General features: G+C 53.7%; 1 protein-coding gene across 5 annotated transcripts in view; it reads right to left on the minus strand.

The window, feature by feature from the left end:
* The window catches only part of SMPD3 (sphingomyelin phosphodiesterase 3), an 87,111-nt gene that overhangs the window by 12,235 nt on the left and 50,098 nt on the right, over positions 1–24,778 (minus strand). Inside the window, exons 1-3 of one of the 5 annotated variants that reach the window (XM_021094149.1) lie at positions 19,690–19,796; positions 17,275–17,345; positions 424–1,960 (exon numbers count right to left, since the gene is read on the minus strand). In XM_021094149.1, the coding sequence (XP_020949808.1) occupies positions 424–1,743 (1,320 nt within the window). In that variant the 5' untranslated portion in view covers positions 1,744–1,960; positions 17,275–17,345; positions 19,690–19,796. Of the gene's footprint in view, positions 1–423; positions 1,961–3,171; positions 3,317–17,274; positions 17,346–17,992; positions 18,234–19,689; positions 19,797–24,778 lie in introns of those variants that run through there. The other 4 variants (XM_021094148.1, XM_021094150.1, XM_005655777.3 and 1 more) reach the window with 4 other exon arrangements.

Here is a 24,778-nt window from a genome sequence, read left to right on the forward strand (position 1 = left end):
GAGGGGGTGGGTATGATAACGGGCTGGAGCCTGAGAGCCCTGCCTGCCTGCCTGCCTACGACTGTTTGTCTGCAGTGATTCAGAGAAGGGGCTCCCTGCCGCCTCCACCTCTTAATCACTGCCTGCTACCTTCACACCAGCTCTGTGAGAACCTCCCGAGCCTGGCTGCACACGCACCGTTCCCCATCATGTGAGTAGGCTCTGCATTGCCCCCACTTTACAGGTGGGGAAATGGTGGCTCAGAGATCTGAGGAACTGGCCTGAGATCACCCAGCCTGGAGCCTCGCTCTTACCCCTGAGCTCTTCTCCAGTTCGGCTCCATGAAAGGCCTTGTCTGCCCCTGCCCTCTGGGAGAGTGAAGACCTCTGGCTGCAGCCCGCCCCCCGCCCCCGGTTCTGGGACCTGCTGGCCGAGGCCTCCTACCTTGAGATACAGCGCTCCCTTCGAGGCCAGGCTGTCGGACAAGCGCCCGTTGGGGTAACAGTGATAGGCCACGTCCATGATGGGGTAGCGGCTGGCAAAGAAGAGGCCACTGTTGAGACACTTGAAGCTGCAGCAGCCGTGGCAGCCATAGACCCCGACATCATAGAGGATGTATTCGAAATAGCCGTGCAGCTGCTCTTTCAACTTGGCAGCCGCCCGCTTGTCAAACACCTCCTGCAGGCACAGGAAGTCCAGGTTGGCGGGAAAGAAGGCTGAGACCTCATGGTCAAAGGCCTCGTCTGGGTGCCGCCTCCTGCGCGCGGCTGCCTTCTTCACCACCGAGGCCTTGTATGGGAGCTTGTTGTTGGCGCCCGGCTCCCCGCTGCCGCCGTCGGCCCCGGCCCGTGCCTTCACCAGGGACTCCCTGGAGGCGGAGGGGCTGCCCAGGCTCCCCGAGTCCCCATCCTGCTGACTGTGGTTGGGTGTCTGGCCTCGTGGGCCCCCGCTGGCCCCGTTCCTGGCCTGGCCCCCAGCAGGGGGGTCGATGGCTTCTGGGGGCCGGCCTCCTTCGTCGCCACTGATGCGCACAATGCAGGCATCTTCAAGGCAGCCGCCGTCTGCTGGGTCCCCAGAGGCTAGGCCGTTGGCAGCCTCATCGCTGGCGTGACGCCCGCTGTCACCCTTGTACTCCACAGAGGCAGTCCTCTTAATGCTCCCAGGGACACCCCGTGCCACGCCATCACTGCCCTGTGGTGACACCAGACTGCTGAAGCTGGCCGCACTAATGGAGGTGTTGGTGGGTGAGTCGATGTAGATTTTGATCTGAGGCCTACTGGCCCCATTGCGGATTCTCTGCCCGATCTCTTTGGCCCGGGCTTGGGTGTTGAAAACATTGTTGAGCCTGGCCAGTGAGTCGGGGAGGAGGCAGAGGTTGGCGGTGGCGAAGCAGAAGCTTTTGCCAGGACCTGTGCCCTTCCATTCATTGAGCAGGGCCACCCCTCCGGCCGAGCCCTTGTCCTCCAGCCGGGAGTAGATGTAGGGCCGGCGGGCAGACTGCAGGGGTGACCAGAGGAGGAACCCAAGGAATGCAAAGGGCAGTGAGGCAACCAGGAGGGCCAGGTAGACAGGGGTGAAGAGCAGGGTGCAGAGCAGCTGGAGGTAGCACGGGTCGTCTGCCCGCTGGCGCTTCTCGTAGGTGGTGGGTATGAAGGAGGCCAGGAGCCGGTCCGCCAGCCAGTAGCATGGGAAGATGAGGGCCCAGGACACAGCGTGCAGGGCAGACAGACAGCTGTTGGGAAAGGGGGTCGTGTACAAAACCATCGCAGCTCATTGGATGCCGCAGCCGGCCCTACTACATGGTGTCCCTGACGGCGCAGGCACTTTCCTGGGTGGGGCGGGGCGGGCGAGTGGTGACCGCAGGAGGGAGGGGTCACCTCCTGGTGAGTTGTGACTTTGGGTGGTCAGTGGCACGTGTCTGCCAGCCAGTCATGGTTGACCTCAGTGGGCCATGCTGGGCCACCAAGGCCTGCTGGAGAACCTGCAAAACAAAGTGAGTGGGCTTATATTCATTTGGAGGGGAGCATGTCGGATGCTGGGGCCATTGCCCTGCTCATCCCATTCCTGCCTCCCCTGACACAAGCAAGATTGTTCCAAGGACCATGCCGGAGCTGGCAACTTCACATGGGGCATTTGGGGCCAGGAGCTGGCTTGGCGCACTGCGTTTGCCTGTGTGTGTTTGGTGACATGACTCCCTCTGGCTGGCCATTTTGACCTTGTAACCTAATTGCTTGGAAACTGGCCCAGGATTTGAGGGATCCTGGAGGATGCTTGGGCCTGACACTGGCCCAGAGCAGCCTGAAGCCTGTCAGGGGTCAGGGGTGTGTTTAGAACTGGCGAGGGGTGAGTCTGAGCAGAGGAGCTGCAAACACAGCCAGCTGTCACTGAGCAACCACTGGTCAGGACAGTGAGGGAACAAACTGCACAGAAAAGGGCCAGAGCATCCTGGGGTGAAGGGGAGTGTGGCTGGCAGGAGCCCTGAGAGGAGAGTCCCCCCACAACCAGGCTCTCACTGTGCCCCAGCCTACAGCATTAGACCTTCTCTGGCATCCCACTCCTGCTAACCCCCAGCAGAAATTCCTTTCTGATGAGGATCCAGATACAGCCTGGGCCTTCCCAAGTTCCAGAATGATCAGAGTTACCCAGTTAGAGGGGCCCCTGATGGTCCCTGTAACTTTTGAAGAAGCTCCCTGAGGCTTTTAGGGTCTGGTCCAAGCTTGTCCTCTAAGCCTCTGAGACACAGCCCCAGAGCCCAGCTGAGGCCGACAGCTACCACAACGAGTCCAACCCAGCCCGTGCGGGAGCTGATGTGGGTCTTAGAGCAGGCCCAGGGCCCCACCTGGGAGAGGCTGCAGGTGCATGCATTGTGCTGAATGTCGAATCAATAAAGAGTCTGGAAAGTTTACCCAGCCTCCAGGAGCCAAGGGTGGTCATTCTATGGTGAAGCTGGTATAGCATAGCCCAGAGTTTTCATGACCAGATTAGCCGGGGGACTCATTTTCTGCTCACTGTCTCACCGGCCCAGCCCTGCTTCTGCCCCTGCACCTTAGGGGTCTGAGCCCACAAGACCATCTATCTCGGCCCCACACCCTCTCTTCTTCCTGCCTCCCTGGTCACCCCAGGCAGGACCTCGCTGTCATCTAGCCTCTACCCTCCCTCAGTCCCCATGTCCCATCAGTCCCTCCTACCCACCCAAGCCCCCCTGGACCGCCTGTGCTGGTCCAGGACTGCGTCACACATCACCAGCTTTCCCAGCCTCTTCCCCGTCAGGCCATCTTCCACACAGTGGCGAGGAACTCTGTCTAATCGGACCTTGTCACAGATGCTGAGGCCTTGCTCAGCCCTTATTGGGCGTTTCATCTCCTCAGCCAGCACCGCCCCCCCCCCTCCCCGGCCCCTGTCTGCAGCCCCAGCCTGCTTTGTGATGTGGTTTCCTGGCTGTGCCCTGCCATTTCCTCTGCTCCTCGTCTCGCTCACTTCCTCCCTCTAAGACTCAGCTTAGAAATCACTCCTCAGCCAGATGCAAAAGTCCCCCTTGCTAGGTGGCGTAGGTAGGTACCTCCAGTGGGGCTCCCGTGCCCCTTATCTCTGGCCTGGTCTCTGCAATTCTAGATCACAGATGCTCATGGGATGAGGTGGCCTCCCCAGAAGAACTAGGGATTTCTTGAAAGAAGGGGCAGCACTGAGGGCACCAGGGAACCCAGGGCTGCACCAGCAGAAGCCCAGGAGATGTGTGGGTGAATGTTGGTCAGTCGGCCTCAAGGCGTAAGGAGGGGGAGTTTCAGCCACCCAGTTGTACTCCTGCAGCCACCATCTGACATGGGGGTGGTGGGTTCACTCTGAAACAGCTAAATGTCTAAAGATGAACCTAACCTGGTGGCTGTGGCTGGTTCTGGAGAACCCGTTTTTACGAAGATGTTACTGTCTTCGGAAGGAGTCACTTTCAAGCAAACACTAGAAGGTTACGTTTCAAAGAAGCAGGTGTGTCCACTCAGACCACAGGCATCTGACCAGGCGCCCCTCACTCAGGTGTGAGCAGTGAGGCTCACTGCCGAGGAAGGGGGTGAGGCCAGAGATGCCCCAGTACCTTCCTTACCGCGTGCTGTCCTGCAGCCTCAGACCCAGCCAGTGCCTTTGCCACTGCCCTCTCACCCGGGATGGACGTGGCCTAACCCTGATGGCCTTGAACTTGTGGTCAGCTGCTGCAGGGGCCCTGTGAGCTCAGGCCAGGCTGGTTTACCAATTTCATAGACAGTGGCTGAAGTTGGAGAACTTGCTGACCCTCTGTGCTTGCAGTCTCCTTTAAGCCCCAGCAGAGCTATCACCTCTGTGGCCTAGCGCTTGAGGCTCAGGGCTTGGGGAGCTATTGGCTATCCAGGGAGTCCACACCTGCCATCTGACATACTCACTTGTTCTTTCTTTAAAATCCCAGCAATTTCATTTGAATTTAACCTGAAGTTGGGGTGACAGCCTACTCGGTTGCCCACCCAGCCTGATGGGCACACGTCATGGTGTGGAGCCCGCAGCTTCGGACTGGCTGGAGTGAGAGCCACAGGAGAGGGCACGGCCGCCTGAACCAACTGCACCCAGATCAAGAGATGCAGGTCCTATCCCTGTGGGTGGGAGGGAGCCACCCCAGCTGCCGGCAGCACCTGCAGTTCTTACCAAGGCCAGACTCCTGGGGACCCTGGGCCCCCTGGGTGTCACATGTCACAGAGCAGGACCCCTCCCAAGTCTCCCTCCACTCTTTCTTCCTCTTCTATGTGGAAGAGGACCTGAGGCCACCAGCCCAGACAACACCATCCTCACCTGAGTGCCTGCCCCACCTGGCGCTGTCCTCCTGTGCTCAGGCTCAGGCCACAAGCCCTGAATCCACAGTCGGATGGAGCTTTCAAAACCATCTGATTATATTCTCCCTTTGGTGGTCTCACTGTCTCAGGGGACAAAGTCCACTCTCCTTTCTCTGTCCGGGGCCCTTTGTGCTCCTGCCTCACGGGCCTCTTTCCTCCCCAGCCCACACCTGGGCTCCTCCATTGCCTCAGACGCATGCTGCTGTCTGGTCTCCAGGCCTCTGCCCCTGCTGGGCTCTCTGCCTGAAAGCCCCCTGCTGCATGGTCTACAGCAATGCCTTACTCTTCTGGGGCCAGCTGAGATGCACCTTTGGGGGTGGGAGGGGTCTTCCTTGACTCACCCAGGGCTGCCTGGGACCCCCGAACCCTCTCTACTCTGCGCTGTCATCCAGGCAGGAACTGAGGCTGTTTAATACCTGGATCCCAAAAGCAGAATTCCACTGGGACTGTCTGGCTGAGCCGAGGGCCTGACTGAGGAAGAATGAGCCTTGCTGTGTCCAGGCTGAGAGGCTGCGAAGGCGGAGCGGCTGGGGTTGTCTGCCCCCTGCCCTCCCAGGTGCACTGTCACACCATGTTGTTAGGAGTCCGGCATGGCCGGGCCCTGGCTGTCCTGATGACTCTGGAGAAAGGATTTGGGAGGAGAGGGTGTTCTGTTCACACCTTGCTGCCCTCCCAGCAGAACTGGCCTGTGGCATGGAGTGGCCATAGCTGCATCATGGGTCAGAGGTAAATGCAGCCTCGCTTCTTAAAAGGATTCCAGAGAGCGGCATATGTAGGTTCCCAGGCTAGGGGTCGAATCGGAGCTGTAGCCGCTGGCCTACGCAGAGACACAGCAATGCCAGATCCAAGCCACGATCTGCGACCTACACCATAGCTCACGGCAATGCCAGATCCTTAACCCACTGAGCGAGGCCAGGGATTGAACCTGCAGCCTCATGGTTCCTAGTTGGATTGTTTCCGCTGAGCCACGATGGGAACTCTCAGAGAGAAATTCTTAACCCTTCTGTCCTGTGTGGCTCATCCTCAACACTGGCTGATCAGGGTGGGATCTGCTGTTAGCTGAGATGGGGCTTTTGAGGGGAGGGTGTCCCTCTTCAGCTGCCCTGGGTCCTCCTTGCTCCTGCTGTGGCCCCAGAAACCCTTCCAGGCAATTCCCTTCCCAGCTCAGCCTGCAGTGGGGGCGAGTGGTGGGTCTGACCTTTCTGCCTCCCCCAGGCTGCACAGAGGAATGTTTCTTGTCCCAATTCAGGCATTGATGGGATGGAGGTGGCAGGCAGTCCAGAGGGCCGACGGGCAGAGGTGGCCACCACAGCTCCGAGTGCCCCAGCCCTTCCTGCCCGCCATCCTGGCCCTTCACAGCTCCTCTGGATCCCTTGTCCACCTGTCTCCCATCCTGCAGTTCCCGGCCAGAAGGAGCCTCCAGGTGCTGCCCACCTGCCCTGCTCCCGCACGAGGTCCCTGCATCTACCCACAGAAGCTGCTGGCACAGTTGACACAAAAGGGATTGCCACCAATGGAGCCGATTTCTAAAGCTCTTTGGTTAATTATTTTGTTTCAGTGAAATGAAAGGAGGGTAAACAAACAACAACACATTAATTAGTCTGATCTACACTTTCCCCACAAAAGAGGAGAGCGAAGTTAAACAGCGGAGGGTGGCAGCCTCTCAGAGAAGCAGAGGGTCCTCGGAGGGCTGGCAGGGCGGGGGGAGCGGTGCACAGCCGCCCAGCCTGCGCCCCCTGCCCCAGCGCCTTCTCGCCCAGCCCAGGTCTGCCTCCCAGGGGAGACCACCTGCCTCCCCTGACCCCAGTTCTCTGCTTCCGTGTCCAGGGGCTGGCACCTTTGCCATGAAGTCCACCATGGGCATTTCTGATGGGGCTGACAGGTCCCTGAAAGGCCGTGTGTGCTAAGCTGTTGCCGGTCAACTCTGCAGGCTGGATTGCTCTCCCACGTCCCTGTTTTACTGACTGATTTTTATTTGTTTTATTTTTTTTGCCATACCCACGGCATGTGCAAGGCACCAAACTTGCGCCAGAGCAGTGAGCCAAGCCACTGCGGTGACAACACTGGATCCTTAACCCACAGCGCCACAAGAGAATGCCTCAGGTTCCTATTTTATTTTTTATTTTCTGTTTATTTATTCACTTATTTTGTCTTTTCTAGGGCTGTACCTGCGGCATATGGAGGTTCCCAGGCTAGGGGTCTAATTGGAACTGTGGCTGCCGGCCTATACCACAGCTCAGGCCAACGCCGGATCCTTAACCCACTGAGCAAGGCCAGGGATCCAACCCGCAGCCTCATTGGTTCCTAGTCGGATTCATTAACCACTGAGCCATGACGGGAACTCCTCAGGTTCCTGTTTTAAAGCTGACAGCCAACCTGGGGCTTATCTCCATTGCGAATCCTGGTGTGTGGCTTCCAGGGTTGCTTGGGATGACTTCTGCCCCAATACCATGGTCTCCAGAGCTGTTCCAGAGTCCCAGACACCCTCAGGTCCTCACGGTCACTCCTGAGCCCTGGGGTCAGTGTGGGGATCTACGCAGTGCCCAAGAGAGGGCTTCTGGAAGTAAATCCTCTGTCATTACCAGGTGCGGTGAGACCCCATCTCTCCGCTGCAGTGTTCAATGCTCAGCTTGGGCTCATGGGGCGGGCTGACCTGAATGAAATTCTGGCGCTGGAGTCAGGCTCATTGAGCCTCTGTCTCATTATCTACGACATGGAGTAGCAAAACCTGTCCCCAGGACTGTCACGAGGATTAAAGGGGGCCAGGCTGCTAACCTGGCTGCCCCATTTTCTCCCCTACCTCCCCTGCTCTTAGCAGGACCTCCCTGACCACTCTTCCCCTGAGGTTGGGCCCTAGGTACCCTGTTTGCTCTTCCCGACCTGGAAACTTGGTGGAGTTCGAAGACAGGACAGGCTGGTTCTCTGTGCTGTTCTGAGGGCAGCCTGAGCCAACCCACTGAACCTCTAGGCCCCTGACTGACCTGCAGGGCCTCCAGACCTTCAGAGATGCCGCCACACTGTTTAGGTCGGACCTGCCGGCTTTCACCGACTTGTTCTTCTCCCTGAAGTGAGGGCTGGACTGGGTCTGACTGTGACAAGGACCCTGGGCCATGGAGCCAGGATGGAGAGAAGAGCAGAGAGCTCCACGGTTTGCAGGTTGACCCGGGTGAGAGGTTTGGGAGCCCAGATGACCCTAAGTCCAGACAGGAGAGGAAGAGGTGGCCGGTCAGGTCCTGAGTAGGACCTGAAAAGTCACAGGTGCAGCCACTCCCAGGTAGGCAATGCCTGGGGCATTGACAGCAAGCAGCTCACACCAACATGTCAACACTGAGACTGCTGGTCATTAACCTGTGACCTGCAGCCACCACAGCATGGGAAGGGGGACTCCGACTGCTCATAGGCCTGAGCCAAATCAGAGTCACTGTCCTGAGGGCTCTGGGGTGGACTAATTCACCATCCCCCAGGAGGGCATTCTCAGGAGTAGGGCCTGGCCAGGCCTCGTCCTGTTGGGATGTTGAAGATGCTGGGTAGAGAGATGGGTCCTCAGCAGCCCTCATGGGTGACCAGTGGACGGGATCTCTGCTATTGGATGCCAGGTAACACGGGCAGTGAGACAGCCATTCCACTTCCATCTCCCTGGGAAGCAGACCTGGCCTGTGTGCTGGTCCCCAAGATGAGCCTCAGAGGCCCAAAGGGTCCAACCTAGGGGTGCTGACTTTGACTTTGAATTTATCCTGCAGTGTGAAAGTGAGTAAGCCGGACCAGTTCTGCTGGCCAAGGCAAGCCCCTGTGAGGAAGCCCATGTTTTTTGGGATCTCTGAGTCTTGCCTGGGGAACTTCTGGGAAGTTGATGAGGATCAGGCGTGGCCCTGTATTGGGCCGGGAGGGAACTGACCCTCCCTCACCCATTCCATCTGGTTCTCATGCCTGCTGAGCCCTTTCTTCCCAGCATCAGGGCTGGGAGTCCTGGAGCAGAGGGACTGCCTTGCGTCTTCTTTGTGTCCAAAGGCTCATGTCTAGCAGGACCCAAGCCCCAGGCTCCTGTAGGAAAGCCGGAGAGGACTGCTCCAGTCCAGTTACCCGCATGTGCTCACATTGCTGGCAGCAGTGAGATCGAGCCAGCCCATTTCTGCCTGGATGCCTGCTGGGGAGGGGTTGGCATGGCAACACGAGCTCTGAGCTGCTGAAACTTGGAGTCAACTCATAGCTGGGAGGACAGAAAGAACGATGGGATAGGATGCCTTTCTGTGTGATGTAGATCAGACAAACCCAGGCTAATCCCGAAAGCTACATCCCAGAAGCAGAACGGGGGTCTTGGGTCTGGCACGAACACGTGTGCTGTAATGACAACTCCCAACCATGTACCTGTGCCAGGTAAATGCCTATTCACCCTTCTAAATCCAAAGCACCTGCCTCCCCTTCCTTGAAGCCCTCCCCAGCCTCCTTACCCCTTCCTACTCTCCCTCCCCTGCATAGCCCCAACTGTCCCTCTAAGCAGGTACATGCTTGTTTGCACATCAGCATCCCGCCCCCCCAAACCCCCGAGCCCAGGACCTCCCAGTGGCATCTCAAGCACCAACACAGGCCCAAATCCTAGCCTGCTCCAGCTCTCTGACTGCAGCAGACTTGCTTTTGTCTGTCCCACACCAGGCCAATTGGCACCACAGCCTCTAGACCCTAAGCTAAATGGTCACATGACCCTAGCTCTCCCTGGATCCCTTAGAAAGACAGCTGCATTTTCTCTGAGATGGAAGCTTCTGGAGCCTTCCTGGAGAGTGAATCCGGTTCAGAGAAAAATGGATCTTAGAGCTGGAAGGAAAAAGGACAAGTCCTGGTGACATCTTTGAGCTCCAATTTCCCTATGCCTGAGCCCAACACAAGCCCCAGAGTTTCTAATTAATGAGTTGAAAAAATACCCTTTTCTTTCTCTAGACACTTTGAGTTGAGTTTCTGTCACTTGCCACCAAAAGGATCCTGTCTAATATGTATGTGCTACTTGGTCTTTCTAAAACTTAATTCTTAGCAGTTTCTCCCATGCAAACCCCCTGTGGCACCCCCTGGTCTGACCACTGGGCAGAGGGGGGGCCTCCCTTCCAAGTCCTCAAAGGTCCTGGCAAGACCCGGTGCCTGTGGTTTGTGCCCATGAGCATTCCTCGGGCTCAGGGGACAACAGGGCGGATGCTACAAGCACAAACTCTGGTGTCAGGCATGCCGGGTTCAGATCCTCTTGCTGGAGGTGCTTAACTGACTCTGAGCTATAGTTTCCTCATCTGTTAAGCACACATAGTAAGAAGATCTCAGGGTAGTTGGACATGGTGGATGGACAGCACTTAGCACGGTGCCTGCCACATCTCTAGTACAGTCAGTCCTCTCTATCTGTGGATGTGGAACCTGCATACATGGATGGCTGACCCTGAGGGATTAGAGCATCTCTGGATTTGGGTATCTGCGGGAGCTTCTGGAACCAATCCCCCATGGATACCGAGGGATGACTGTAATATTTTTATTACTACTTCACTTTTAGTTTCCTTGCTGCAAGGATCATCGAGATACAGCTGGAGGCTTCAAAGTTTCCTTCTTATGTGCTTGGTTGCTTGACAGAGAGGGTGCCCTGCTCTCCCAGATGAGGGGCAGGGATGGTGCTGGGGACACCAGGGCCTCTGCCTCCAGGTAGGACTGTCTGTTGCAGCTCCTTGTGTGAGCCAAGTCTGCAGAAGCCAGATGCAGGCAGAGGGGCCATAAAATTTTCAAAAAGAAACTTGCCATGAGAGCTATTAATGTGTCACGTGGTTTCTGAGAATAGGAACAGGCTGCAAGCAGCTCTGTGGCACTCCTTCAATCAGCCAGCCTCGGCATTTCCACCTCAGAACTCAGAAAACACAGATGGAGTTGATTCTCACATGACTGAAAAGCTATTCTCAAGCCAGGTCAGAGGTATGTGTGCCAGGGTGCCCCAACCATTCTAGTGTTTAAAATTGCAGTACCCCTGGGTTCAGGACCTTGTGCTGCAGGGATGTGTGGCACTTGCTCTGGTAGCATGGGTCCCATCACCAGAGGGGGCTGAGTTTGAGGAGCTGGCCACCCTATTCTCTATGGCGTCCCATTCCAGAATCATCTATGGGTGACCAAAAAGAGGGCCATTAAGGAGAATGCTGGGTGGTGGCTGATACCTAAATCCATGTCTGGGCCATCCTGAGCTGCTTCTTCTCTCACTTCCGTGTACCCTCGCATTAGTCTCAAGAACCTGCCTACAGCCAGATCTGTCTGCCGAGAGTCTGCTGGAAGCCGAGTCCCACAGGGCTGTAGCCTGTCTTGTGTGCTCATGACGGCCGAGGCCACGGTGGGGGATGCTGAGAGGTGAGGGCTTCCTCTGAGATGAAAATCAGGTCTGAGATCGCTCTATTCAGAGAGTCTGCTCCGCTTGGCTTTGATAGGACAGCTCCAGGGCCGCACCTTAAGCAAGGCCCAAATCAGGAGAGCACGTGCCAGTAGGTGAGCGTTTAGATGCGCTTGAGCCTCCTACCTCAAGAGCACTGAGCCTGCCCAGGCGCTGAGGTTTGTGCCTGAGCCTCGCCTGGCAAATAGCCAGAAGCCAGGGATCCCGGAACTCCCCAGCCTCAGGTGAGCCCGGGTGTCGGCTGTGTGACTGGCTGAATGCCAGCCCCCCAGCAAGCTCCCTGCTGGCCAGAGCCACCTCTACCCTCAGAAGAATCCCTCCTCAGGGAAGGGGCACCAGGAGGAATCTCCTTTCTCTCAGACTCTGCCTTTGAGGCTTCTGTCCCAGCAAAGTCCCTGCTTTCCTGACATGAGGGCTGATATTATTAATGGTTCATGAGCCGAACAAGGCTTGGAACATTCTTTGCTTGAGAAGAAATGACAACATACTTTCTGTGGGAGTAGAACTTTAAATACAAGTCCACACAAATGGTAGGATTTATGCAGACTCAGTGTTCAGCTGTGTTTCAAGCACAGCCTTTCCTCCTGGAATGGATTGGCCGGCTGAGCAGCGTGTAGGCATTTCAAGGCACCAGAGAGCACAGATGAAGACAACAAGCCTCCCTAAAGCGGAACAGACTTGCTAAAATTCTTCCGAAGGGAATCATTTCACATTCAGCCTCAAGTTTTCTATGCAAAGAACATTTAACAAACTGAGTCCTAGAGGAGAATTTATGCAGAGATTAAAAAGCAAATCAGAGTGGATGAGTAAATAAAATCAGGCGTCAGCATCTCACCAACTTTCCCTGTTAGCCCTGGGCAGCTGGGCCTGAGGGCTGCATTTCTGGACCCAAACTGGATCTCACTCACCACTGAGGGCCAAGGCCCTTGTCCTGGGCCCTTTTGGAGACCTTGGACCCCAGGCCACCGCTATCCTCAGGTCCTCCCTCTGTACATGGCACCACAGGAGCCCTTGCCTCCAAGAGAACCAGCCAGAAGACACCCTCCCAATGAGAGCTCAGGCCAAACCATGGCCTGCTTGCTTGGGGAGGCCACTGACCTGCCCACGGGGCTGTCCTGGGCGTGCTCCAGAATGTATAACTGGGAGGGGATTGGGGGCTACTGGAGTCTGCTGCCCCCTCCCCGGGAGGTGTTGCACCTCCTGCCCCTTGCAGTTGGGTCAGATCGTGTGACCCTCTCTGATCCATGAACTCTGAGTGAAAGTGATGTGTGTCACTCCTGGGCCAGAGTTCTTAACAGCCAGTGTGACACCTCTCAGGGTGCTTTCCCTCTGCCACTTCGACCTGGGTCCTGGGCTGAGGAGACCTGGAGCAGGGCCCGCACTGATCCACACATAGTACAAATGAGAAGGAAACCTATCCTAACCAATAGAGGAAGGCTTCTGATTTGGCCTTTAATCAGCCTGATTGCCAAAAACAAGCCTTATTGATTGACTGCACCTAGTTTCCCAGGAATACAGACATCTGCCCTATAGACTGGACTCTATTCAAGTTCTTCATTTTAAATTGTAATAATGGGAGTTCCTGTTGTGGCTCAGCGTGTTAAGAAGCTGACATAGGAGTTCCTGTTGTGGTGCAGCGGAAACAAATACAACTAGGAACTATGAGCTTGCGGGTTCGATCCCTGGCCTTGCTCAGTGGGTTAAGGATCTGACATTGCTGTGAGCTGTGGTGTAGGTTACAGACGCGGCTGAGATCTGGCGTTGCTATGGCTGTGGCGTAGGCTGGCAGCTGTAGCTCCAATTCGACCCCTAGCCTGGGAACCTCCATATGCTGCGGGTGCAGCCCTAAAAAGCCAACAACAACAACAACAAAAAATGGTGATAAGGACGTTCTTCTGCCCTGAATCCAAACCAGGTAGGATGCTTACTCCTTCCCGTGCTGTCAATATATGGACTTAAAAGTAGATTCCTGCTTTGTGGCTGTGGTCCACAGGACTCTGAGGCATCAGGGAGCTTGAGCTTTTAATTTTCAGTGAAAACTGTTTCTGCTCAGAGAAGAAGGCTGTGGCTGGTGATATAGGTAGCAAAATAAATCCATAGACAAGGGGAAGTAAATCCATCGGAAACTTCTGCCAGGGATCAGTGTATGGGGTTGATCCCCGGTCCAAGCAGGGCCTGCAGGGGATGGGAGGAGGGCGTGTCCAGATGAGGCCAACAGCTCGTGCTTGAGGCTCAGGTCAGAGCTGAGGGGCCGGGCGTGGTCAGACGCTGCCAGGTCGCACTGGCTGACGGGGCGGGCACCTGTCATGGCTGGGGAGGGGGCAGGACAGCAGCTGTCAGCCCTTCCTGTGAGTCTGGCACAGCACTGTGACTGCTCGGGGTATTTCACAGAAAGGACCCAAGAATTTCTGGGGGCAGAGCCTTTCTTTCTAGGTATGTATATTTGGTTTTTTAATTTGTTTTTATGGCTACACCCATGGCATGTGGAAGTTCCCAGGCCAGGGATTGAATCTGAGCCTCAGCTGTGACCTATGCTGCAGCTACGGCAATGCTGGATCCTTGAATCCACTGCATCAGATCGGGGATCGAACTCAAACCTCCTCAGTGACCCAAGCTGCTGCAGTCATATTCTTAACCTACTATGCCACAGCGGGGACTCCTCTGGGTGTGTATATTTGAGTGTGGGGGTGTCCCCCTAGATGGTAGGGAGGCAGGAAAGTGATAGGTGGTGGGTGGAACAAGCAGTGAGCAAAGGAGGGAGGTAAGGTGGGGTGTCAGAGCCGAGAGTAGCTCGAGGGAGGCAGAGCTGCCAGGATGTCCCGCCTGCCAGCCTTCACCCTCGATGATCACTCCAGCCCAGGCTGCAGCCCAGGAGGACATACTGCTCTCCACCTTCCCCTAAAAGTTCATCTTTCCTCTTCCTCTGCTTCCCCAACACCAGCTCTGTCTCCTGAGTAGTCCTAGGACCCTGGGCCTCCTCCCTACCCACCTCCTCTCTCCAGCTCACGGTTCTGCCTCCCTAACCCTTTGCATCCATTCCCATGATCGTGTTCGGTTTAGGCCTCACCCTCTCCCCAGACACTGCAACAGCCACCACCCGGTCTCCCTGCAGCTGGCGGCATCTTTCTAAACTATGTACCAGACCGCATTGCTCCCCTGCTAAACTCTTCAATGGCCCTTGCTGACCCCAGGCAGGGAAGGACAGGGAAGGGCAGGTGAGGCCCAGCAGCCTGACTACCCTGTGTCCCCTCCTACTTCTGGAGTCCCGGGGCCCTGAGCTGCACGGTTCCCACCACACCCTTCTAGCCCTCCATGTCTTGCTGAGGCTGTTTCCTTGTAGCCCTCATCAGTGCCAAGGAATGAGGCCTCAGCAGAGGTGCTCAGGGTTTGGAAGTCACAGTGATGGTCTCCTCACCAAACCCCAGCCAGTCCCCTACTCAGTGGCCCCAGGGATAACTAGAGATCTTTGGCCCAGCTCAAATGGGCCATTTCTCTCTTGACAGCTGGCAGCTTCTCTGCATTTACTGCACAGTTGCCGTTGGCACACCAGAAAGGTGACCAGCCTCCCACACTTTCAGATCTACCACATTAGACACAGTACTGAGAGAGAGAAGACTTGAGGATTGTTGGTAAATCCCATCCCTCGAAACAAAGGGAGGGTGTGGCCCTATGGGTTGTCTGCAGAACCAGGGACCCTGCCCGCATGGTGGTACCAGCGGCCTTGGAGCTCACCCACCATTTCAACTTCCAGTCCTGAGAAATGCAGGTTCTTTTCTCCCCTTGCAGGCACTCAGTATTTTATCCCATCACCTGACACTACCTCTGTGTTGGGCACGTAGTAGACAGATCATAGGAACCCCTGATGACTGATTGACAGGTACAGACCTGGAGTCCAGCCAGGGTGGCTTCAGCAATCCAGCTCATCTGGGGCCTGAGGCCCACTCAGGACCTCAAACTCATTCCCTTCCTCTCCCTTTCCCTGCGAGGTGGGGTGTAGCTACGAGCCAGTCCATAGCGAAGACATGAGGGAGACTAGAAATGAGCCTCAGAAAGGCAGAACCAACAGATCCCCTTGTTAGGACATCTGAGCAGATGTTGCACAGCACACATATCCCAGAACGTGCTCTTGACGCTGACAGTGCTTTCGCACTGTAGACCCCTCAAGCGGAGACCACTGCCCCATTTATAGAAGAGAAAACCGATACTCAGAAAAGTAAATGACCATCCTTGAAAGGTGTAGCCTGGACTCCAGACCCCAATTTCCCTCCCTCTCTGTATTTCTCACCAAGGTTGAATACAAATGATATGCAAATGTATTCAAAATATGCGAATGAGTACCATCCAGCACCAAGCCCCCTACGTCCAGGACAAGTTCCCCACATTATCCCCCTCATCCTCCTGTTCTTCCTGCTCATTTTTCACCAAACAAGATCCTTACCCCTTTTTTCCCCCAGTCTCTCTGCAGGTTACGTTTATCATCTACCCCCTCTGAGCCCTTAGTGAAGACCCTTCCTCCCTCCCTGTGCACTGCTAGCCTTATCCAGCTCCGCGTTTGTTTTTCCATCCTGTCACTATCACCTTGGACCCCCAAGTCTCCCTACCTCCAGTCAAGTGACCCCCCCAGAAACCATGAAAATACCTTATTTTGCCAATATTTGGGAGAGGGCAAGTTCTTATAAGGATCTTGCTCTCCTGGCTCCGGGACTGAGGTTCCTGACTGAAGGATCACTGTGTTTCTGGCTTCTACTTTTTGGGGTTTTTTTGTCTTTTGTCTTTTTTAGGGCTGCACCCTTGGCATATGGAGGTTCCCAGGCTAGGGGTCTAATTGGAGCTGTAGCCGCTGGCCTATACCACAGCCACAGCAACACCAGATCCAAGCCGCATCTGCGACCTACCCCATGGCTCATGGCAACGCCAGATCCTTAACCCACTGAGCAAGGCCAGGGATTGAACCTGTGGCCTTATGGATGCTAGTCAGGTTCATTAAGCACTGAGCCACGATGGGAACTCCACTGGCTTCTACTTTTATTCCAGTAGTTTGAATTATTTCTCTGGAATGAGTTCAAGATTAAAATTGTGAGATAAACTTTAAAGCTTCTGATCTTATTGCCAAACTGCTCTCCACCAAGGCTGTTTGAGAGTGCCTGTTTCATAGCATCCTTACCAGCTCCGAATTTAGCATTAAAATTGTTTTTTCTTTGTAGGGCCGCACCTCTGGCATATGGAAGTTCCCAGGCTAGGAGTCAAATCAGAGCCGCAGCTGCCGGCCTCTGCCTCAGCCGCAGCAACCCTGGGATCCGAGCTGCATCTGGGACCTATACTTCAGCTTGCATCAACACCAGATCTTTAACCCACTGAGAGAGGGCAGGGATCAAACTTGCATTCTCACCAACACTGTATCAAGTCCTTAACCTGCTGAGACACAAGGGGAACTCCCTAAAATTTTTAAAATAGTTTAATGGGTAATAGTATCGGATTACATTGTCTGGGATGTTTAAATTGTGTTCCTTCACTTTTGTGAAGTGCTACCTCCATTCTTTTCCTACTTATTGAAGGCGTTTGCATTTTCTTCCTAGATTTGGGTGTGCCAGATATACCCCTTCTGCTGGCATTGAACTACATGAAGGCAGGTTCAGATTAGGACCAAACTGCCTGCCCAGATTGCTTACCCTAGAGCAGTGTTCTCAAACTTTTCAACCAAGCAGCAGAACCTTTTCTCAGACAATCTCACACAATACCTCTCTATGTGAAACATTAATAAGTAGCCTATGAGGACATGCTTGGCATGCACCCCCCCCTTCTATTTATTTGTTTGCTTATTGTCTTTTTAGGGCTACACCTGCCGCATGCGGAGGTTCCCAGGCTAGGGGTCAAATCGGAGCTAAAGCCGCAGGTCTATGTCGCAGCCAGATCCAAGCTGAGACTGTGGCCTACACCACAGCTCAAGGGCAGGGATCGAACCCGAGTCCTCATGGATACTAGCTGGGTTGGTTAACTGCAGAGGCACGATGGAACTCCAGCCCACCATTCGCAAAGTCCTGCTCTTACCTGAGGAAGTGCCGCTGGGATCTTCTTGTCCTTCTGGCTGAAGAGGGAGCACTCACTGCGGAGTCAAGGACCTGAAAGGAGATGAACGGTTCACAGGTGTCCGGAACTCCACAGTCACCGAGCAGCCAGGTGCCAGTGAGCCAGGTACAAAGACCGAGGGGCCGCACCTGTGCCAGAGGCACCGCCACACCCTCCACGTCGCCAAGGAGAGGGTGTGGGCCCAGCTGTCCCCACGGAGTTCAGCTGGGTAGGGGAGTGGGGGGGCGCGTTTGTGGGACAGACCTAGACAAGTCCGAGGGTAGGAGGGCTGACACGTGAGGAAGACTCCGGTGAGAGGCAAGATGCTTCCATGTGGACAGCTGGACCCAGGCCAGGCAGGAGCTTCGAGGGGTATGGGGCGGGCAGAGGCGAATTCAGAGCTCTGGCTGCCTTAGCCCGGGTTTAATCTGACCAGCACATCCAGAACAATGGGCGCTCTCCCCAGGAGCTTTGTGTCATCTCAGCCTCATAAAGTTACCTGGAGGTGGGGGCAAAGCTGAACCCAGACCCGGAAAGGACTGGGGCTGGAGGTGGGGTAGGGGGAGGAAGCCGAGCTGAGAGGGAGAATTGAGGGGCAAGGTAGGCAGACCGGCGGAGGGGAGGCTCATTGGGGGCCCTTGGTGAACCGCAAGGGGTGTTCGGAAGGGGCGTTTGGGAGGGCACTTGTATGAGCCGAGACCTTCGGAAACGAAGCCACCGGTTCCTGTAATCCTTGCTGGCCCACTCGGAGGATCGGCTGGCCCGGACACTCACTCCCCACTGGGGGTTCTTAGGCCAGGTCTCACCATCGGGCCCCGCCGCTGCCTCAGGTTGCTGGACCCGCCCTGATTTCTGTTCTGGGCCGCTGAGCCTCGGGCACTGCCTTGACGTTCCGGCCCCGCCTCCTGAAACCTGGTCCCCCGGGCAGCTCTCTGGCCGCGCCCCCTGGCCTCAGGCAAAGTCCGCGCTCTTTTGTCCCGCCCTCCAATCTCAAGTCCCACCCCCCGACTTTCCAGCTGAAGCCTGGGTTATTGGCCCGAATCCCTGGAATCAGGCCCAGGAAGTTCAGCTCCCCCCCCCCCCCACCGTGGCCCTGTGCAGAGCTCTTTGGTACTTTACCCTCTGGAGCCAGTTCTGCTGCCCGGACCAAAGCCCTCTTACCCCCTCACATCCCTGGCATGCAACCATTGCTCCCCGGGGGCCCTTGGGACCAGTCGCCTGCTTTATATACACTTATTTTTGCCAATTACCCAAACTGTTTCGGAAGATCTGAAATTTGAGTCCCAAGCCCTTTGACCCCAAGCCAAAGATACTGCAGAAGAGCTGGAAGGAGTGTCTCCTCACTTGGGAAACAGTTGGCACCCTCCCGATTAGGAAGCCACTAGAAAAGCTCCAGTGAGACAAGGGTTCTAGTCAGCTGAAAGGTCTTGGGCAAGTCATTTAACTTCTGAGCCTCAGATGCCCCCTCTGCTGTAACACTGAGTGTCACTACAGGGTTTTAGATGGCCATGGCCAGGACCAAGTGAGCATAGGAACTTGACATCACCAGATCAGAGTGGGAAGAAGGAAGCCAGAGCCCCAGGTCCTTGCTCCACATGCTCTGCATGAGGGGACCTTGTTTCCATGGGGACACCTGGCTTATTTCCTCTGAGTTAAGCACCTGGCAGGTATTCTTCCTCATCCATAGTCTGGGGAGTCCAACCTGCCGAGAGGTTAGAGGGTGGCCTGTGCTGGGAACGCCTGCCTCCTGATCCTCAGTAAGAAGACAACCTGCATTCACCTCTGTCCTTTACTCTCTTGCCGGGCTGACCTGCCCCTAGACCACAGGCTGACAAGAATCTGGAAGTGGACACAAAAGAGGCAGGCCCCTCTGGTGGGCTCTCAGTCCGTTCCCAGAGCAGTGAGAAGCTTGCGCCTCATATCTCAGTGGGGAATTCGCCAAGGAGTCTTCATCCTCAGATGTCCCCCAAACTATCCCCCACAGGCTTCATAGCCTCTCTCCAACTACCAAGTTCCTCCCCCAAACTCCCTGTGTGTGTGTGTGTGTGTTTTCAAAATAGAATTAAATGACAGGAACTAACTATTTAGGAGGAGTTCCTGAGGGGAAATGGAAACTCTGCAACCTCAAGATTGCAGGACCTTTCCATTTCTCAAAAGAAAAGAAAAACATGTCAGATCATTGATATTCTGAGCCAGAACTCGTTATCCTCTCCTCTGTCCTTTAGCAAACTACAGCCTTTCTCCCTCTTTGAAAATAAGATCACATCAAGCCAGGGATTAGAAATGGGAAAAATTCAATCAGAGCCTCCCTTTGCCAGTCACAATCTCAGTATACTCCCAGGCGAGCAGAATCAGCTCCCACTACAACCCAGCTCAGCATCATCATTCAAAACGCACCGGTAGGAAATGGTGAAACAGAAGGACCTTTCATCCCGAGTGAGCGAGGCCTGCAGCACTGCTTTCCTAGCTCTGGAAGCTGGCAGCGTCTGGGGCCAGTGGATTTGGGGCCTGTTGCTTAAATAGGCAGTGGGAGGGGGGCAGGGCGGGCCTGGGGAGCGGGCATGGAAAGTGGGCCATTTACCCAACACAGCAAGGCAGTGTCTGTGGAGCCAGCAGTGGTCCTAAGCACTCACTTGCCTGCTTGTCCACCATGAGCCTCCAGCCCACGGGCCCCTAGACCACAGACCAGCGCCTGGAATGACCCTGATGGACGTGCAGCTCTAAGTGCGACCATGTGCCTGGACGCACGGAGCTTGGTCCAGGTTCTGGATGCCTTTCCTTGTCCTGAGACACAGCCTGGGCAGCAGAACTAGCTGTGGCATTGAATGGACCTGCTCCCTAGACCAGTAAGTAGTGGCCTCAAGCAGGGGATCTCTCCAAGCCTCAGTTTCTACTTTCTTGAAATGAGGCTAGTAACACCTCACAGGCCCAGAAATACTTGCAAAGGGCTGGGTACTTGGGAGGTTGACTTACTTATCCACATGTTGTTGCTAGGTTCAGTTACCTTTGACAAGATTCAAGCCCAGAGAGGTTTGGTAACATACAGAAAGACACACAGCCCTCCAGCTGAGGGTCAGATTTCATGCAGCTGAGAGTCCAGGGTCAGACTTCATGCAGACCTGAAACTAAGTTGGGTTGGCAAAAGCCCCTTGAGGTGAGGGTGGGGAGCAGCTGATGATCTCAGGGAAGGGTCTCGACTGAACTTTGGTGAAGGAGTTACCCCTAGAACCCCAAAACCAAGGCAAGGGAAGAGACATGGCTGGACAGGCAAGCTGAGAATTGGCCTGCACTTGGTTGGGACCTTAGGGGTTGTGCCTAGAGTAACTACTAGAGATGGCTGGTGAGAGGAGCTGCTCCTACCTCTCTGCCAACTTATATACTGAAGCCCTCATTGCCCCGGTGTGGCTGTATTACGTCTATCGAAGTAATTTAGGTTACCTGAGGTCATAAGGGTGGGCTCTGATCCAATATTAGTGTCCTTCGAAGAAAGACCTCAGAGGAAGTTCCATGTAGCACAGTGGATTAAAAGGATCTGGCTTTGCTGTGGCTGTGCCACAGGTCACAACTGTGCCTCAGGTTCCATCCAGGCCTGGGAACTTCCATATGCTGCGGGTGCAGGCAAAAAAAAAAGACATCAGAGAACTCCTACTACTTCGCACATGCGTCGAGGAAAGGCCATGTGAGGACTGCAAGCCAGGAAGAGAGGCCGCAGTAGAAAATGAATCACCCAAAACAGTGATCTTGGACTTCTAGCTTCCAGAACTGTGAGAAAATTAATTTCTGTTGTTTAATCCAGCCCGTCTGTGATATTTATTATGGCAGCCCTAGCGGACTAACACGAACGGATGGGGTTGAGGGGTGGCTGGGAAATGTGGAAAAGGACAAATAATGCTTTCAGAGGTTTGCGGTTCTTGCTTGGAGTGGGGGAAGGCTGGGGGCTGGGCTGGGGGGCAGGGGAAATGAGACATTTGCATGACTGTGTCCAGGTGACAGCAGGATATTTAGACCAGAGAAGAGGTCTGGGCTGGAACAGGATTTGGGAATTATTATGAATGACTAAATTCTGTCAGTTGGCTTCTTTTTTTTTTTTTTTTTTTCAGTTGACCATTCTAATTCCAGTATCTTTTATGTCAGCTTTTATCTTTTATATTTTATGAAAAATCAGACACTCTCCTTTGCTTTTAAAAAGTGTAATTGTGAACAAATCCTCCCCAATTTTTTTTTTTTTTTTTTTTTTTTTGGTCTTTTGTCTTTTTAGGTCTGCACCCATGGTATATGGAGGTTCCAAGCTAGGGGTCAAATCTGAGCTACAGCTGTCAGCCTACATCAAAGCCACAGCAACACCAGATCCAAGCCTCCTTTGTGACCTGCACCATAGCTCGTAGCAATGACGGATCCTTAACCCCTGAGCAAGGCCAGGGATTTAACCCGTGTCCAGGGATTGAACTAGTCAGGTTCATTAACCACTGAGCCACGGCGGGAACTCCTCCCCAGTTTTTAAATGTCTTTGCTTTCTTCTGCTTACACAAAGCAAGTCTTGTTTAGGAGCAAACTGATGTCTGTTTAGAATTGCACATTTTTTCCTGGGGTTTATCTTCAGTCTCGTGATGTCAATTCTCTTGTCATTCTTGTCATTCCAATTTCAAAAGAACCTATCTTCCTTCACTTCATCTTGCCAGATAATTTATCATTCAAAAATTTAACTAGAAAATGTTTACTTCTTTCCCTGAGAGTCAAACTTGAAAGGCACAGTTTGTGTACTTTAGTTCTATGCCGAGTTGTTTTTCATCTCTGGAAACTTTTCTTGTGTTATTTTTTTCCTAGATGTTTTCTTCATCATATACCTCCCTCCAGTTTCAGGGCTGTGACACTGTTCCCCATTTTCCCAGTCAGTTATTTGAGCCTCTGTTTGTTTTCTGTGTCTCCATTTCTGGTTGGATGTTTTTATTTTATCCTCAGCATCACTGATTCATTTATTCTATTGTTTCAGTTATGCAAACTACTAGATTCAGATGTTTTTCAGTTCTTTTATAGTCATGGAATTACAGCTGTCTTTTGGTGGTGGTGGTTCTGAACTGGGCCTGCTAGTCATTTATTTCTTTCAAAGTAGTTATTACTCAGTTCACCTTACTTGTTCCTGAGGTTTTGCAGATTTCATCATCTAAAAAAACAAATTAATTGACTTTTTCAAGGGCCTACTGTGTGCTCACTAAGGTGGCAGCTTCCCTTCTAAGTTTTATGCAGGAGAATTCTGCAGTTAGGGCTGCTTTGAGGGAGGTTCTGATGAATTAAGATTTATTTCATCTTGATCTAGAAGAGATTCAAGGCGACTTAAACTGTGTTCTATGTGCACTGTAATAGACTTTTTTTAAAAGTAGTGAGAGAATTAGGGCTAAGGGAAAATGAAGGTAGAAAAAACACAAAGCAGCCAAGCAGAGATGGTAAGACTGGGTGAGTGAGGGGAGGGCCTCTTGGTTCTCATGGTGACTTCAAGTGGGCACAGAGGGGATGTGTTTTATGGCTGAAACCTGTCCTTTAAAATTTTTGTTGGTGGTGTTGAAACAACCCTTTAAGTTTTTGTTTGTTTGTTTAGACCCTTTAAGTTCTTACTTGAATGGTGGCAGCGCAGAACGCCCAAGGTGTAGCTTACTCTGCAGGCCCCCAGGGTGGGAATCACTTTTTAGTTTTGTTCCCAACAGGGTGGAATTGCAAAGAAACATAGGTGAGATACACGCTCACATGATGTGTGGGTGGCTGCATGTAAACACTGGAACAGTGGCCTCCTGCTCGGCTTCCAAAAGTCAGTATTGATTGAGCAACTAATTAACTGTGTTTTTCTTGTGCTCAGAATCCAGTAGATTTGGGGTGATTAGTGTCATCTGGGTGAGAGGAAGCCTTCTCGGGGGCTCTCTGTTCCCACAGAGTGGCCTCATTTCACACCTCCCAGGAAACAGTTTTCCGAGTGACAGATTGATTGGTGTATGGGTGGTTACCAAAAAAAATATATTCTATTTTATTAGCCGTTTGTCTTGCAAAATGAAATCATTAAAAAAAAAAAAACTTTATCAAAATGTCATCATCCTGGGTTTGAAGAATGTGCCCTCTGGCTTTGAGGGAAGGTCTGCAGATCCCACAGGTAAAAAGCTGCCTGCTTTTTTTTTTTAAAAAACACATCAAGATTCATGCACACTAATTATTTTTGCTTTTCTATTTGAGGGAGAAATAGAAAATATTCCACTTAATTTTTTAGATTAAAAACAAGGAATAGGGAGTTCCTGTCATGGCTCAGTGGTTAACGAATCTGACTAGGAACCATGAGGTTGACAGTTCGATCCCTGGCCTTGCTCAGTGGGTTAAGGATCCAGCGTTGCCATGAGCTGTGGTATAGGTCGCAGACACGCCTTGGATCCCCCGTTGCTGTGGCTCTGGCGTAGGCTAGCGGCTACAGCTCCGATTCGACCCCTAGCCTGGCAACCTCCATATGCCGTGGAAGCGGCCCCAGAAATGGCAAAAAGACAAAAAAAAAAAAAAGGAAATATATTAAAAAATTAAAAAGTATTTGGTTTCCTATTGGTGGCAGGTAAAGAGAGAAAGACAGAGAGGAGACTGAAAGCAGTGAAGGGAAGGCAGGGGCCAGAGACCTGTCCCAGGGACCAGCCCTGCCCTCCCTGCTCCAGCTCCCATGCTTTGCAAGCCTGGGCCCCTTTGATCATTTGGGAAGAGCTCTGTCCTTGGCCCCTTCCTCACCCTCAACCTGTCCTGTCTAGAGCTAGTCACTCCTAGCTCTTTGGCCCATTTCCAGTCCTTGTGTTACAGGCTTCAAGTCCCCTCGAGATTAAGCCCGAAAGCCTCTGGACAAGTCTTATTGCGATGCCCCCTCCCCCACCTTGAGCAGCCTGGTTTGCTCCCTCCCTGGGAGGAAAGGAATGTCGCCCATTCCTCAGCCCACCTCTATATAACCTGTTCCCCATGCAAATAGAGGTACCCTGCACAAGCCCAATCAGAAGGTCAAATATGCCCCATTCAGAGATCAGACAACACTCAACCCTTACCCAAGGCTTCGGGGGCTGGGGCAGGAGAAATTGGGTCCCTACTTGGGTTCGCAGCGCGGGGATATAAGAACAGTTATAAAGTGAGACAGGCCCTCTTTTACTTGCTGGGCGGGAGAGAGGAAACAATGCAATTCTGTCACTCTGGAACAAATTCTATCACTTGCTCCCTGCCTTCCCTGCCATCATCTCCCTTTAGGCCTCCTCATTTCTTGCCTGCAGGGTTGCCTGCAGGGACCAAGCCTGCATGTAGCCCCTTCCCTCATTCTCCATGTCCCAGCCCGTGATCCCCGCCACAAGCAGTGTGAGTTCATCCTGCCCTCGTCCAGCATTGCCAGACCTCTCTCTACGCACAGAACAAATCCACCAGTGTTGCCTGGCTTAGGGGCCCTTGGTGATGGGGCTCTGCCCTTCTCAGCCTCACTTCTGCCTTTTTC

This window comes from Sus scrofa, chromosome 6 (genome assembly GCF_000003025.6).
Source record: "Sus scrofa isolate TJ Tabasco breed Duroc chromosome 6, Sscrofa11.1, whole genome shotgun sequence".
In the NCBI taxonomy this organism is placed as follows: Eukaryota; Metazoa; Chordata; class Mammalia; order Artiodactyla; family Suidae; genus Sus; species Sus scrofa.